The sequence below is a fragment of the Taudactylus pleione genome, unplaced genomic scaffold, assembly GCF_031769625.1.
Source record: "Taudactylus pleione unplaced genomic scaffold, aTauple2 ptg000093l, whole genome shotgun sequence".
Lineage (NCBI taxonomy): Eukaryota > Metazoa > Chordata > Amphibia > Anura > Myobatrachidae > Taudactylus > Taudactylus pleione.
In genome coordinates, this window is record NW_028284495.1 from 27,457,325 (window position 1) to 27,474,415 (window position 17,091).

The window sequence follows — 17,091 nt, forward strand, 5'->3', positions numbered from 1 at the left end:
GGGATGAAACCCAGCGTCTGGTGATGTCTATGCGTTCCAGACTTCAGGCTGTAATTGCCTGCAAAGGATTTGCAACAAAGTATTTAAACAATCCTAAATCTAACTTTCACTTTTTGTTTGTCCCGTTACTTTTGGCCCCTTAAAAAGTGGGAGGCACATATAGAAAGTCTGCAGTTAAAGCACATCCTGTTTGTTTCATTTCAAAGCCATTGTGGTGGTAAATAGAGTCCAAAATAGGAAGATTCTGTCAATGTCCCAATATTTATGCACCTGACTGTGTGTGTGTGTGTGTGTGTGTGTGTGTGTGTGTATGTAATGTCGGGCCCCGTCTTACTCCGTTTTGTGTTTGAATTTTTTTTTGCCTGAAAATCCTTATTAGTTGCAAACGGATGAGAGTAAAACACTTCACGGGACTGCTCTGATTGGCTTGATATGCAACATGTAGTGTTCCTTCTAGCTCCGGCGGGAGGCAGGGCGCCGGAGCTAGAGAGGGCATGCGCGCGCGCGACCGAGAAGGGGGCGTGGTCATCGGAAAAGGGGGCGTGTCTAAGACGCGTCCCCTTTTCGTCACTCTTGGGGGCGTGCCCGGCACTTACGGACACGCCGGGCAGCCCCCAAGCCCTGCAGACAGGGAGAATAGATGCCGGGCGCATGCGCCCGGCGTCTATGCTCCGGCTGTGACCGGGTCACCGCATGTTTCTCCACCCGCGGGGCACTGCGTCCTGCGGGTGAGAACGGCTCCCGCAGGCTGTGAGGGCAGGGTGCTTTTTGCCCTCCTCCTGGAGGGCAGGGTGCTTTTTGCCCTCCAGAAGGAGGGCAGGGCGTCGCGCCCTGCTAAAACAGCCTAGCGGGAACGCTAGACATGTATATCTGTGTGTGACGGAGTCTGTATACGAAGCACATGACGGAGTCTGTATACGAAGGACCATGTAGTGGGAAAAATCCGTGACCACAGCATTGTACCGCTTCATATACAGATTCAGACGATGCAGCGGCAGCAGCTTTTTTCCACGCCAAGGTCTGTAGGAACTTTTACTGGATGACTGAGTAAGTAATTGAGGTAAGGTGACAGAAAGCAGACCCATGCACTCGCTCTGTTTCATTCATCAATGCCTTGTTTGTTTACACACCGTGATTTGCTGGCAGACATCTTGAGAAAAGTCCATTTAGATGTTAAGATAAATTGTAACAATATTCTGGTATTCTTTCCATAATTATTGTGATTAGGCTATAATCGCATCCTACAAATATACAGGTTCGTCTTTAGAGCCATTACTAAAGTGGAGTATTTGTTGGAGATTCATAACTGACATTGTTGTGCTTTTATTCATAAAACGATCATTGATTTTAATGCTTGCTAGTTTAGATGGCTGTTTAATGATTAGTATCTTGGGTAGTGTCTACTTATAGTTTGCAAATGTGATGGTCAGGGCCATAATACAAAAACGTAGTATAAGCACCACAGGTTGATGCAGGTACGATTTTATTTTTATTTAGATTAGAAAAAAAAATTCCCTCCAACACACTGCAAAAAAACATAGTAAAAATACTTGAATACTACATAATAGAAATTCAGAGATCTTTGTTACATGGTGCTTAACCATGTATTTGCAAAGGAATGGGTATGAAATACCGGTGGCTGAGTAGCCGCCGATTCATATCCCGACGGCGGCATCGCGAAGGTTCAACATCCCGACGGGCTCGTAGGTATATTAACCCTCTCCCTACCCTAACCAACCCTTAGTTGTGCCTAACCCTAACCTCCCCGCAGTGGTGCCTAACCCACCCCCCTGCCCGCACCCTAAACCTAACACTCCTGCGGGGAGGTGCCTAACCCCTTCCCCCGGAGCCTTAACCCTCCCAGTGGGTGCCTAACCTAAAATACCACCCCCTGTGGCTAAAGCTAACCTGTCCCCGCTTACCTTCGTTCGGGATGCTGGCTGTTGGGATTTTGGCATCGGGCTAAAGATAGGCGTCTTTATTTCAACGCCTATTTTTAATCCGGGGTTGGGCTTTCGACGGCCGGCATTCTGGTAGTCTGTAACTTTACTACATCCCTTTGCAAATATATGCAACAAAGATCTCTGAATTTCTATTACCATGTAGTATTCAAGTCTTTTTGCTGTTTTTTTTTGCAGTGTGCTGGAGGGAACGTTTTTTTTTCTAGTCTAGAGTAAATCCCTCCCAAACACCTGTGAAAAACTATTAAGTTGATCTGAGCAACCACTATTTTGTATTACAATTTTATTTAGGCAAAGATCTGCTTTGGCCGTAAAATTGTGGTTATCCTGTTATACTGCTATTTTTTGCTCAATACAATGGTTGGTTCCGTTGATGAGCGAAGAGTTGTTCTATTTATTTACGAATGAATAATGGCAACAAGTATATTACAGGAAATTAGAGTAGCTGCTTAGATTTTACATTACCTTTGGAGGCATATAAGCAGCATTGTGGATATTCACCGGGTATTTAAAATGTTCGTGCAGATGATCCACGTACTCGCACATCCTGAAACCAAAGAACTTATTATGGAGACCCAATATTATGTATGCCTTAATATAGTTTGCTAGTGCATGGTATGAATTGAAATATCAGAAAATGATCAGGTCACACATTGGCTGCCCCTGCTGCAGAGTGACCAGACCAGTTTACCATTTGGCCACTCATACGTGCAGTTGATATAGCATTCCCCCTAGGCTGCTTTACTGGGGGGCTGCGCCCCGCTAAAACACCATGGAGGTTGCGGTCCCCACCCTCGGGGCCGTAGTGTTCCACAGGTGGGAAAAATTGGGGTGCAATCACCACCAGTGAATAGATGCTGTGCACATTCGTCGGGCATCTATTCAGAGAGACAGGAGCGCTTGGGGGCAGCCCAGCATGTTTGTAAGGGCCGGGCATGCCCTCAAGAGTGATGACATACCCCCTTTTATCCTGATCACACCCCTGGGCGTGCAGGAGTGTCCCTTTATAGCTCTGACACCCTGCCCCGTGCCAGGCTTAGTGTGAACACTATATGATAGATGACTGCTTACATAGGACAACAGTGATCACTGGCCAATCAAACTAATTAGTTGTACCTAAAAATAATCTAATTTCATGGAATAATTCTTGGATACCCAATAGCGTGTCACATTTTGATATCTGAGTTTATCGGACATTACACACTACCACATTTTTATACAGGTTTTCATACTAGAGAATATTGTACAGTGCACTGCTCTTGTGAACTACAATATGTGAAAATATAGCAGCAAATCTCAACCACAGATCTTGGAGCAGGGAGACTGGCTGTCCATCAGGTGATAATTCTCTTGTGACACCATTCTTGTGTAAGCTCTGACACTAAAGCTGAGTACACACTGACAGATACATTGGCCGATCAATTGATCGGCCAATGTATCTGCTGCCCGTCTGACAGTGTGTACCCGTGATATGTTGGTGAACGTCGGCGTTCACAGACATATCGCATGTGCTGCACAGCCGATGGACAGATATGTCTGCAGACATATCTGTCCATTGGCAGGTGTGTCGACCGCCAGTACACACACAGCGGCAGCCGCGAAGAGGAGGCGGGACACGCCCCCTGGTCGCCCGGTACTTTCGGGCAGGCACAGATGATAGTTGTTCAGTGTGTATGAACAACCATCATCTGCAGATATCTGTATATCTTAAGGGGTATATTTCCCAAAGTCTGGGTTTTTAGAAGTGAAGTTGTTGCCCATAGCAACCAATCAGATTCTAGCTATTTTCTAGAAGGTGCTAGATAAATGTTAAGTAGAATCTAATTGGTTGCTATGGGCAAAATCTCTACTTTTAAAAATCTGCACTTTAGTAAATATACCCCAGCTGTCCACATGTTTGCCAATCATGAATCAGAGGAACTGTGTATCACGTACAGTATACAATGGAATGCATTTGGGAAGACATTTATCTGGCATGTGTATGGGGGAAAATGGGGCACGAAAGTGCATTGGGGGGAGGGGGGCTGGGACAGTAAATATCTACGACTGTTCCCATGGTTAGAACTCCTCAAAATATAAGCTGTTAGGGGTTCTAAAATATCAGTTAGGAAATACTGCACTAAATCAAAGTAGCATGCTGTACACACATTTAAGTTTTAATACAGAATTATTTTAGGTATATTTTACTTGGTAGTATGTTGGCCCTTTGTAATGATGTCCAAAAGTGGATATATTGGTTTCTCTATTAAATGCTTAATTGTTTATTTCCAATTTTACCAAGTCTGTGTTGCTTGTTACATGTGGTGTGTGAAATGTATATTGTTTTTAAACATACAATTAGTATAATCCTGTGTTCCCTTGGGTGGCCTGAAGTAGTGATTCCCCTGCAAACAGCATTGTGGTTTTGTAACTATTGCAGTCACTAGAGCATTGCTGCTTAAAATAATAATGAGAAATATTCAAGTCTAACAAAAAATAAAATTTTTATATATATATATATATATATATATATATATATATATATATATATATATATATATACACACACACACACGTGCATAAATATTGGGACATTGACAGAATTTTTCATATTTTGGCCTCTATTCACCACCACAATGGCTTTGAAGTGAAACAAACAAGATGTGCTTTAACTGCAGACTTTTAGATTTAATTTGAGGGTAATTACATCCTAATCAGGTCAACGGTGTAGGAATTACAACGGTTTCTATATGTGCCTCCCACTTTTTAAGGGGCCAAAAGTAATGGGACTATCAACTCAAAAGCTATTTCATGGACAGGTGTGGGGTATTCCCTCATTATTTCATTATCAATTAAGCAGGTAAAAGGTCTGGACTGAATATAGAGGGTTAACCACAAGTTGTAAACAATTGGTGAGCCTCAAAAACAGGAAGACCAGATTAGAGTTTTCCAAACAACATCTAAAAAAGCCATTACAGTTCTGGAACAACATCTTATGGACAGATGAGACAAAGATCAACTTGTACCAGAGTGATGGGAAGAGAAGAGTATGGAGAAGGAAAGGAACTGCTCATGATCCAAAACATACCACCTCATCAGTGAAGCATGGTGGTGGTAGTGTCATGGCGTGGGCATGTATGGCTGCCAATGGAACTGGTTCCCTTGTATTTATTGATGATGTGACTGCTGACAAAAGCAGCAGAATGAATTCTGAAGTGTTTCGGGCAATATTATATGCTCATATTCAGTCAAATGCTTCAGAACTCATTGGACAGCGCTTCACAGTGCAGATGGACAATGACCCGAAGCATACTGCAAAAGCAACCAAAGAGTTTTTTAAGGCTAAAAAGTGGAATGTTATGCAATGGCCAAGTCAATCCCCTGACCTGAATCCAATTGAGCATGCATTTCACTTGATGAAGACAAAACTGAAGGGAAAATGCCCCAAGAACAAACAGGAACTGAAGACATTTGCAGTAGGGGCCTGGCAGAGCATCACCAGGGATGAAACCCAGCGTCTGGTGATGTCTATGCGTTCCAGACTTCAGGCTGTAATTGCCTGCAAAGGATTTGCAACAAAGTATTAAAAAGTGAACATTAGATTTAGGATTGTTTAGTTTGTCCCATTACTTTTGGCCCCTTAAAAAGTGGGAGGCACATATAGAAACAGTTGTAATTCCTACACCGTTCACCTGAATTACCCTCAAATGAAATCTGAAAGTCTGCAGTTAATGCACATCTTGTTTGTTTCATTTCAAATGTGGTGGTGAATAGAGGCCAAAATATGAAAATTCTGTCAATGTCCCAATATTTATGCACCTGACTGTATATATTTATTTATATATATATATATATATATAAAATGTAATCCCACCTGTTTTCTAGACTTCCTGAAACCGATATGTAATCAAATATGATCAAATGTTGCACCAGTTCACAGAGGCCAACTCCACCAGCATGAGGACAGACTGGAACTGAATGTAAGAAAAAATGAAAAAAGTTATAAAAAAAAAAAAAAGCATATAAATATGTACCACCTACATAAGGATATTAGCAACCACTGTTCAGTTCCATAATCATGTTTCTGAGTTAACTTCTGATATCTATAATTCTGTGGAATACAATAAAAAACCCCACAAGTAATACAAGTAAAGTGTTCTCCCCAGAAAATTTTTCCAGCCGGGTGGCATCAAGAAGTAGCCGGGTGGGGGCCTTTTCAATTATAAAATGTTTTAAACCCTGACCTTATAATGATTTAAACTTGAAATAACAGTTTATATATTAATTCTCCTCTTCTTATTAGAGGCCCAGTCATCTGATTGTGAAAAAGCTGCAAGGTCTGTAGGATCTGCTCCTTTTTATACAGCTCCCAGATACTGTCCCCACTTGCAGGCTCCCAAAGTGCCGGGTGGTAGGTTGTTTCTTTCCAGGTGGTGCACCCGCAAAAAACAGCCTGGGGAGAACACTGCAAGTACATAATCAGTACTCTGTATGCGGCTGGCCCAGTTAATAGCTCAAAGAAAAGAGCAGATGTTCTGATTAAGAGATGGACACTAATGTGATCGCAGCTGTGATTTCGTACGGAATGCAGCTGCAAAAATATGCTAATGGTTCAGAAGATCACCAGTGCATAGGGACGCCCAGTGCAGCCTTCTTACCTGCGTACGCCGTTGCTTACCAGCGTAAACATCAACGGACATCGAGCCACACGCAGGTGGCTCTCATGCTGCATATGCAATCGCAGTGGCTAATTTATGCACGCCCATGTAATGACGTTTAAACGGCCAGGCACGCCTGCGTTTCACCGACCACCATCCCCCCCTCCATCAACACCCCCCAAACGATCACTTCCTGTACACTACACTGCGATGGGTCTCCGTGGCCTACGTGATCGCAGTGCGATCGCAGAGTTGCCTTCACGCACAGCGATGCATACGCAATGGCAAACAATCGCTCGATCTGCGTGAAAATTGCATCAGCGTCTATCTCTAAATCAGGCCCAGAGTCACATGGCATCAAGTCCACTCCCCCAGTGGTGGTCACATAATTGGTAGCAACACTTATCATGGTGAGCTCTTGCCACCTAGGAATTTAAGTAAACTATACATATTTTTTTGAAACTCTTCATTCTCTACATTCCATTTGTACAGATGCAGTTTCCAAAAAATTCAATGGACAAAGTCCATTGCTGTGTGTTATAAATGGAGTAATGTATCAGTTACTTTACCCTTGTTTGCTGCGTCCACCTATCCCTGCATCTCTTGCTCTGCAGATTGGGATAGTGACACTGGGCTGTGCCATCATAGCCCAGTGCCATACTCCCAGCGTTTTACAGACATGAGTGAGCAGTAGGCGACAGCTCACATATTACAGGAACCCAGTGCAATGCCTTTTATGTTCTGCTGGTTAACATATGGGACAATGCATACCATACTGAAAATTATAGAATAATCAAGGTGTTCTGTAATAATATAAAAGCACAAGGCCATAGGCCAAGTGCTTTTATACAGCACAGAAATCAGAAGGGACTGTTGCTATGCATATTATGCAGTAGTGATTCATTGGGGGCGATTCAATTCACTCAGACGGGAAGCAGTTAAGTCAGAGAATGCCAGTTCTGGTGACTTAACCTGAGTGTTTAGTCGTGAGAACTGCTATTCTCTGACTAAAGTACCCCACCTTATTTGTTATGGCACAATTTTCCTAATGAACACTGTTGACACCAGAACTCACCCATTTATAATCCATAACCACAGAAATAATTGTTTACAATTTATACATATGTTACTATGTTTGTGTATTATTTGTAATTGTAATCACAGACTTACTATTGAATTTCTTTGCCATGAGAAGAACAGAGAGGTTCTCATTCACACTTCCCAATCTGCAGCTGTCGATTTGTAGGTACTGGAGAGCGCGGGCTTGCAGGAACTGTTTAAACATTACTCTGTTGTGACACTTGATTGGAGGGGAAAAAAGTTCAGAGAGTTCAATATTTGATAAGAATTATAGGAGCAAGCTAACTCTGATAATTTAGAATAGATCACAGGTTCTCAAACTCGGTCCTCAGGACCCCAAAACAGTGCATGCTTTCCAGGTCTCCTCACAGAATCACAAGTGAGATATTAACTCCACTTGTGGATCTTTCAAAATGTGTCAGTGAGTAATGAATACACCTGTGAACCTGCTGGGTGACCTGCAAAACGTGACCTGTGTGGGGTCCTGAGGACCGAGTTTGAGAACCACTGGAATAGATCATAGGTTCTCAAACTCAATCCTCAGGCTCTGACCCCAAACTGTTCATGTTTTCTAGGTCTCCTCACAGAATCACAAGTGAAATAAATAGTTCCTCCTGTGGATCTTTTAAAATGTGTGAGTAATAAATACACATGTGCACCTGCTGAGTGGCCTGGAAAATGTGAACCGTTTGGGGTCCTGAGGACAGAGTTGGAGAAATACTGATCCCACAAGTGTCTAATAAGCACCATAGTATAAACTAAAGTTCCTGGTAGGGGTCTGTTTGTCTTTTCGGGCTAATCTCAAGAACCACTGGACGGATTTTGATGCAGTTTTCACTATTCTATATAGCTTTTGTCAAAGAAACATTAATGTATGACAAAAGGGAGCAGAGCAGTGACAATGGACTTTATTTTATACTATGTAGAGATTGATACGTACTAAAAAAGTATTATCTGGTTTCTCCAGAAAAACAGATGTAAGCCCTGTTTACTGATACAAAATTTAAGTTTTTCCCTTTTTTACCGTTCCTATTTCATTTATGTGAAAAAAGATTCCAATTCCGGGTAAGAGTCTGCTCTCGCATGACCATAAATAAAGCACAGAGACAGACACTTATACCTCTTTTCCACCAAAAACCCAGGTCCGACCTGTGTTTTTGGACATGGGTCCAACCCTGGTCAGACCCAGGTCAGACCCATTTACACTGCACCTTTGATCTGGGTTACTCCCAGGTCAGCCCTGTTCACACTGAACTCAGGTCTGCCCTGCTAAACCTGTGAGGTCATAAAAAGTGGGAGGTGAATGCACCACAACCACCAATCCGCTCATTTTAGGCATGATCCAGGTCAGATAACCCGGGTTGCACCGTTTACACTGCACCATTACCTGGGTCCAACCCTGGTAGCTACCTGGGTTGGATTGTAGGGTCACTTGACCCAGGTTATTTTTCAGGGGCCCTTTTACACTGAGCTGCGACCTGGGTAGACCCAGCAAAAACCCAGGTTTTTGCTCTGGTGTAAAAGGGGTATTAATGTGTCTGGAGTTGACCTAAGTGGAAACTGTTTTTCTCATGGACAACTTTACTTGGCCGTTTTGCATGTAATGTCAAAACAATTTTTTTTGTGTTGACGTCAGGAGGAAAAACAACTAATGTTGACTACAAGACAATCATATAAAAAGACTATCGTAAATTCAAAATTGCTCCCGTGTGAAGCCGGAGCGGGTCGCTAGTGTGGTGTGTGTGTATGTATATGTATGCGGTGTGTGGATGCAGACGGGGAGGACATAGAAGGGGAACGGAGTTAGAGTGTACTTAATATAATTAAATATGAATTATAGCAGCAGTCTCATTACTTAACAGCCACACCTGTGTGTGTGTGTATGTATGTATGTATATATATTTATCTATCTAACACACACACATATGTACAGTATGTATGTGCTATATAGCTCCACTGTGTGTAATCAAACTTATGAATTTCCTATAATAATGGGAGCAAATGTCCAGTGTAAAAGCAGCTTTAGCACATCACCCTTTGTAGGCATATTTGACTCTTTGTTGCACTAAGCCATACCTACCTGGTGATGTTATTCAATCATAGTGACAACCTGTAGGTCTTTCATTTCAATGGTAAAATGTTGGCTGGCCTTTGAGAAAGTCACTTGTTTTTGATGTGTATTTGGGGTAAGTGCCCTGCATTTTACAACATTTTTTGGCGATCAAGAAACACTAATTTTCATGTACATGCATTGGTCACTCATAAGGGAATGTGCCTAGATCCTAGCTTGAGCCCTACCTTTTATAAGCTTGTACACTTAATTTTCTTCCCTCACTATTTAGGAATCAAACAAGATCTCTAATCAATATTTAGTGGTTAAGGAAGTAAATCAATTAACATATTAAGTAACTAGTACAAATGGATCTGGGTCACCTTAGCCTGCCCCCGCCTCACCCCACTTACCCCAGCTGTGACTATCTTTTCAGAATGTCTAAGTACATGCCATTCTGATTTATTAGAGACAGCTTTAGACATAAATCTGCCTATAAAGAGTTATATACAGTATACATATTTCCATGTCATACTTGGGGATATATGCTTGTTTTGTAGACTTGATACTTCGTAATGCTAGCAATCCTCTTAAATAGTTTAAGAGCTACAAAAGACTCCTGTTTGTCTGAAACTAGTTCCCCTGATTAAGGAGCACTGAAACTGTAGCTGTTAAACTCTCAGATGCTTGCACCCCATCTAATCTATAAGCATTGCATGTATGTGGAGCTGTCACACAACCCTCCTGTCTATATGCACAGTAAGCACAAATCAAGAAACATTGAAAACTTACTTGTTCTCCTGTGGCAACACCGATACTCAATGGTGCCAAAGCCTAATTAAGAAATAACATCATCATGAAGCACTAAGTAAGAAATAACATCATCATGAAGCACTTTAATTTATATTGACCAACAGAATAATTATTTCTCTGCTAATGTACATGCAACATATAAGGTAAACTAGATTGTTTAGATTTTACTTGTTTCAGAGGCAATGAGGATCTTGCGAGTTGTGTAGAATAGGTTAAATGAACTATAAACTGATGAAACAAAAATAAACAATGTATTAGAAAATGTATAATTTAAATTGTATAAAGTTTCAGCAACCTTACAGTACTTTTGGATCTTGTATGTCTTTATATCGTTCAGATCAGCCTCCTATTATTTCATGAGGTTGTGGGCATCGTTTCCGAAGCTCAAAATGGCTAAGACACAGTGCAAAATCCTCTTTCATAGTGCGGTGTGCTTGGTGAGCATAGTTTTACAGAGCATACATTTGCATCGGGAGGACGAGGGACATTCCTTGTAAAGTCTAAAATAGAGTCTACTCCTTTTCTCCTTTGTAACACTATTTGGTGGGGCACACTTTGTTATATATGATCAATAAAATACTGTATAGCTTTTAATTAGAACCTTAAAAGGGACTATCCTGGGAACCAATAAAAAACAAACAAACAATGTATAGTGAGGATTAATTTTTTATTTTTGTTTTTAATATTGCCACTGTCTGTAGTGGTCAGTGTTATGTAATGTACCATGGATAGGGAACTATCCTATGATATACCTTAACAATAGATGAAACAATATCAGTGGGAAGGAAAATTGCCTTTAAAAATTAAAAGTATCCAAAGTGCTTATGTAACAAATGGGTGAAATGACTAATGCTGGCCATACACGCTACAATTATGGGGGTGATCCGCCTGATATCGGCGGATCGCCCCGATAATTGTAGCGTGGGGGGCGACCGAGGGTTAAATATTGCTCGGTCGGGCATGCCGGATTGTCCAGCATGCCTGTCCGATGTGATATTTCCCGGGAAACTGTCGGCCACATCGGGCAGTATATGCCCAGCCGCGGCCGACAGACAGACATTTCCTGTGTTCCTTCCTACGGAAGTAACAGGGAAATGTCTCCTCCCCCGGGGGCAGAGCGCGGATGTCTGCCGAGTACACAGAGAGAAATCTCACAGTGTATGCTGGCGACATCTGCGGCTGGCAGCCGGCCAGATAAAATGTCTGTCGGTCTGACAGACATTTTATCTGGCCGTGTATGCCCAGCATAAGAAATTATGACAATCTTAAATCTCTAATGTGGTGATAAAATAGACGATCTAAATTAAGATTGTCTAAATTTGTCTCCTGGTAAAGAGATTGGAATATGCATAATGACTGGTTTTGTATCTGATATAGGCTTAAATGGTTATATATAGTCTCATGTTTTTTTCTATCATTACTGAGTAATAATCTCTAAATTTTAGTGCGGAGTCTCCCAAACCCTTTCTCCAACGACCAAAATAGGCAAACCAAGATTTCATTTTGGGGAGTGAGATTATGGACATGAGATAAAGGTGTGGAGAGAGGGTGTTGTTTTGAGGGAATCAGTATGTTATACTGCCGGCCGCATGGCCGATAGTTCAAATCCCGACAGCGGAAGCCCGGCAGGGGTGCAGATCCCGAAGCTAAAGAAGGTAAGTAAAACTTAACTCTATTCTACCCAATAACCCTCCTTTAGGAGTGCATAACCCTAACCCCCCCCCAAGTGCCTAAACCAAACCCCTCCTTCCCCGCAGCCTAAACCTCAAAGTCTCCCGAGGGGGTGCCTAACCCTAACTTCCCCCCTGTGGTGCCTAACCCCCCCTTCCCCTAGCCTAACCCTCCCAGGGGGCTGCCTAACCATAAGTCGTCGTCCCCCGGGAGCCCCTACTGTCAAAACCGGATAATTGGCGAAGACAGAATCTGTTTGCAATTGGAATCTGCGCAATGCTGTCTTGTAAAGGGCCAAGACTCCGTCTTAGAAATAAAATCTCACAGCACTATTTTGTAAACAAAAGGTACATAGTCAGCCTTCCTCAAACACAGGCAGACTAAACAGGGAGGCTCCGACAGCACAGCTGGAAGCCTCCTTCCTGTAAGAATTAAATTCACTGTATAAACACATTTTGCAGTTTAAGATTACTTGGTTTAAACGCAATGTCAGTATATAAAGAAATGTTTTCTGTAACTATGGCTTAGTAAATGACAATTGAACTGTGTGTGGAACCGTACTGATCGACTCTGTTTCCACAGCATTCCGGTGACATCAATATGAAGATCAGAACATGCGGCTATGAAATATGAATGTTAGAGAGAATATCTATTTGAAATGTTGTTTTCCATAGCAGCTTAGATTTGCATGTTGGGGGATACAAAAGGAGGTTGGAGACCTTTTGTATCCATTTGGAATTGTCCAATAAATGCCCTGTAACAGATTTCTCCAAAGGACTGGTTATTCCAGTCTAATCAATAGAGCTAGCTAGCTGAGAGTAGAAACAGTAGTCTCAGGTAACCCAAAAGGATACTCCCTTTCTGATGACCTCACAGGTAAAAGGGGGCAGGAACATAGCATGCACATAGCTGAGAAAACACAGCTTAGCAGAGACTGGCAGATTTTTGGAGGAGAGAGAGGTTTCCTCTCTCACAAGACAACGGAATATGGATCTCAGTTCCCCTGGGTTATAGCTGAGTATAAAATGTGCAATATTTAGCCTATTTGGGTGTCTGTAGCTATGTTTGATGTTAATCTGTTATTAGCTTAGCATGGTGTGTGGTTTGTAGTTTTCTAAGGATATTCATGAGTCTGTGTTAGCATACAGTGGATGATATGTTATCTAATCTGTACTCTTCATCTACACTGTAGGGTACAATAGTCTGTTGTTAGCATGCAGGAAAGGGATTGATTGTGGAATTGTTGTGATATTTGTGAATGATTGATGCTGGTTGATTGAGATCCTCTGATGTGTTCTGTGTTGGGGCCTGCCATGTGTTCTGTGTTGGGGCCCTGCCATGTGTTCTGTGTTGGGGCCCTGCCATGTGTTCTGTGTTTGCCTTCCCATTTGTGAATGATTGATGCTGGTTGGAGAGATGAGCTTTGTGTGTGCTGTATACTCATGAATGTGATCATAGGGTGGTGTCAGTGTTGTATCGTGGAGGTTGAATTGATGGCAGTTTTGAATGGTCGTGGGTGGTTGCCGTGTGGTGTTGTGTGAGTCAGATGGGTATGTTGTCTGCGGTTTGTTGGAGATGGCTTGCCTCCATGTGGGGTGAACAAGGGAAATTGTGATTCTGCCCAGTTGTGGTGTTGTGTGGGTCAGATAGGTATAGTGTCTTTGTTGTGGTTGTGGTCATTGATGGATGATTTGCGGAGTTGCAGCTTGGTGCAGGATGGAGTTTGCCTAGGGATCATGAGGCTTGCAAACAAAGGAAAAACATGTGCTTCGGCCCTTCCCCCTCCCCACGGTCTAGTGACTACTGGAGGAGGTCTGTAGTAGGATGGTATTGTTGTATATTGGAATCAGCTTGTGTGGTACATGTTGGAATATTAAATGGTGCAGTGTTTGCCTGATGTGTTGGCATATGATATCCAGCGTGCATATTTAATTAACTATGGCATTATGGGAGATTTCAATGAGGTAGCTTCATAATGGAGTTTGTTTGTAGACCATGCGGTTTGAACAATAGGGCAGGAAGCATTCCCAAACCCCCCCCTCACACACACTCCATCACCAGCCATCTTGAACATGTGCTCTCAGCAGACATTGATATATCTCTCATTGTATTTTAATGTGTCTCTCTTTCTCTCTCTCTCTCTCTCTCTGTCTCATATTGCTCATTGGATTTTGATCTTTAATAACCGTTTCATGTATTTTAACTGTACCTTATGACCTAATGTTTGTACAATTTATTTGCGCTCATTATTAGATCATAGCGTTGTAACATCTGTACTTTTACCTGAATAATAATCTTTAGCGCTTCGGACCGCTATTCAACTGTCTTGGTATTTCATTAATGGTATAATCAAAATAGCGACATCTTGTGGTTTTAGAAGGTACAGGCAGGTTTTGTCTTAGAGGTTCTAGGCAGGTGAATCTTAGAGGTTTATAGGCAGGAATGTATTAAAAGGTATTTACAAATTTAACACTACCCTACACCTCCCCCCCTGTGGCGGCTATTTTCCGGTGTTCTGTGCAGCACGGACAGGTGAGTTTTAAATTATATGGGTGTGCGGTGCAGGGCCCCGCACAACCTGCACCCATTATAGATACGCACCTGTCTTAGGGTAAAAACAACAATTACCTAGTTCAAAGGCTTCATTTCCGGCATTTTGACATCCGGCCTCACACTTTCATTCTTTGTCTATCATTACAATTTACAGTGGAAGCTACATTATATGCACATAAGGTTACATGATGATGAAATAGTGCATTGAAGTTCAATCATTTACCCTACACATTATTATTATTTTTTTATTTTTTTTTAGATAGACTCCTTTTAAAGTGGCCTATATAATAATACAGTACCAAGAAGATAGGTTGATTTTGTGTTTAAGCTTTAAGTGCAATGAAGAAAGCTTTCAAAAGATGTATACATTTTTTTCCCAAAATATCCTCTATGTCCATCTTCTCCTGTCTTATCATTAATAAGAAACTTATACCTAAAATAGTTTATTTGAAGCAATAGGATTACCTGGGAAATAGCTGCATGACCAAGTATATCATCTGGTGATGTAGGCTCCTCAATCCATAGAGGTTTATATTCAGCTAATTGTTTCACCCAGGAGATGGCTTCATGAACATCCCACCTCTGGTTTGCATCAAGCATCTAAATCGACAATAACAAAGAAATTAAGACATTTCTTTATTTTATAAAAAAAAGTAACAATATTGTTGTGTGTGTGTATATATATATATATATATATATAACAATTATATGTCATTCCATGTGACCACATTACATTTCATGTTACTTTTTAGAATTTTAAATGCACCACACACAAAAAAGCTGACATTTAACATTTTAAAAATATTACAATAATATATGGGGTAGGGTAGATAGTCATAATTAATGATTAGAAGCAGAAAAAAATGTACACACTTAGAGGGGTATTCAATATGAAACGTTAACTTCACTGTCGAAGTTAACGTTTCATATCTGAGTTTTTACCTGCGTTAAAGTATCGGGCGCGCTCCCGCTTATACCCGTATTCAATATAAAATTACCGAAAACGGGAAACTCCGAAGTTGGATTTGCGTAAAGTTACGAATTTTTCCTTAAAAAAATTGTAAGACCCCCCCTAAAGTAGTAAAAACTTGGGGGATCACTATGGGTACCCCCATTTTAGCCTTTAATTGAAAGTCGGGGATTTAAATAGCCGCAGCAGGTGTTTTTTTTCCCGACATTGAAGAAGTGATGCAGAAGAGCACTTAGGTTATTTTTTTAGTTTTTTTAAGTGGTCCCATCAAATTTGGGGTACATGAAAATGGGTACTAGCATATTTTTATGTCCCTAAAGTACGTTTTTAAAAATTCTGCATTTGTGCACCTTCCGCTATAATTCTATTCTAGAAAACATCTGCCGCATACATACAGAATAGCCCTGAACCTATTTCCCTATTGTTAAACAATTTTTTCCCATTTTTTTTTTTTCACCCCAATTTTGAAATTAATTTTTTGGGGTGTCCCTATATTTTTTTTTTTTAAGTTTTTTTGACACAGTTCTTTTTTAAATGTCATTCGCAGGGGTGCAGGCTATTTTTTTTAAGCCTGCACCTCTAAACCCCAATTCTGCACTTTTTTTCGACACCTATTCAATGGTGAAAAGTTATCCCTGTTTTTTATCAAATAGTTTTCAAAACTGTGATAAGTTTGAAATTGAATACGGTGTAAAAGTAAAACCTGCGATAATGACGTCATACCTCCGATATTAACGCAAAAACGATGTTATCGCACCCATATTGAATACCCCTGTTAGTAGTTAAATTTCATTGTTTATATACGTGGCTCATGAATGGACATACTGTAGGAACTGAGGGGACTTATATATTTATTTAAACCTGCTCTACTAATTATTTTTACAATATGATTGCTATACTATACACTAATAAGAGCCTAAACTTCTGATTGACCACACAAACAAAAAACGGAATGTTAATTAAACTATACTTAAATAAATTTTGATGTATGACTCATTACATACGAATGTGACTCGTTACATTTCTGTCTCCAGTCAAAAGGCTCTGATACAAATTAATCAAACCTGTAGAATCCACGGATTAATCAATGTAGGCCTGATTATCTTCCTGAATAACTGTGAAGATGTATAAAATATTTCATTTGGTGATGATGGCCATTTCCAGTTGCTGCTAGCTTGCTCCATTGTGCTCACTAATACACCTTTTACACCAGAGCTAAAACCCGGATTATTGCAGGGTTAACCCGGGTAGCTCCTTGGTGTAAAAGGGGCCAGAGTTGGATTCCCAGGTCGAGTGACCGGCAATCCAACCCAGGCAACTTGCAGGGTTTTACACGGGATCAACCCGTGAAACCCT

At 41.2% G+C, this 17,091-nt stretch overlaps 1 protein-coding gene across 2 annotated transcripts in view; it reads right to left on the reverse strand.

Annotated features, from left to right (window-relative positions):
- Positions 1–17,091, reverse strand: part of ENOSF1 (enolase superfamily member 1) — a 93,918-nt gene that overhangs the window by 3,501 nt on the left and 73,326 nt on the right. For both annotated transcript variants that reach the window (XM_088469625.1, XM_088469626.1), the window contains exons 12-16: positions 15,231–15,365; positions 10,521–10,562; positions 7,769–7,898; positions 5,815–5,914; positions 2,427–2,508 (exon numbers count right to left, since the gene is read on the reverse strand). In XM_088469625.1, the coding sequence (XP_088325751.1) occupies positions 2,427–2,508; positions 5,815–5,914; positions 7,769–7,898; positions 10,521–10,562; positions 15,231–15,365 (489 nt within the window). The remainder of the gene's footprint in view (positions 1–2,426; positions 2,509–5,814; positions 5,915–7,768; positions 7,899–10,520; positions 10,563–15,230; positions 15,366–17,091) is intronic.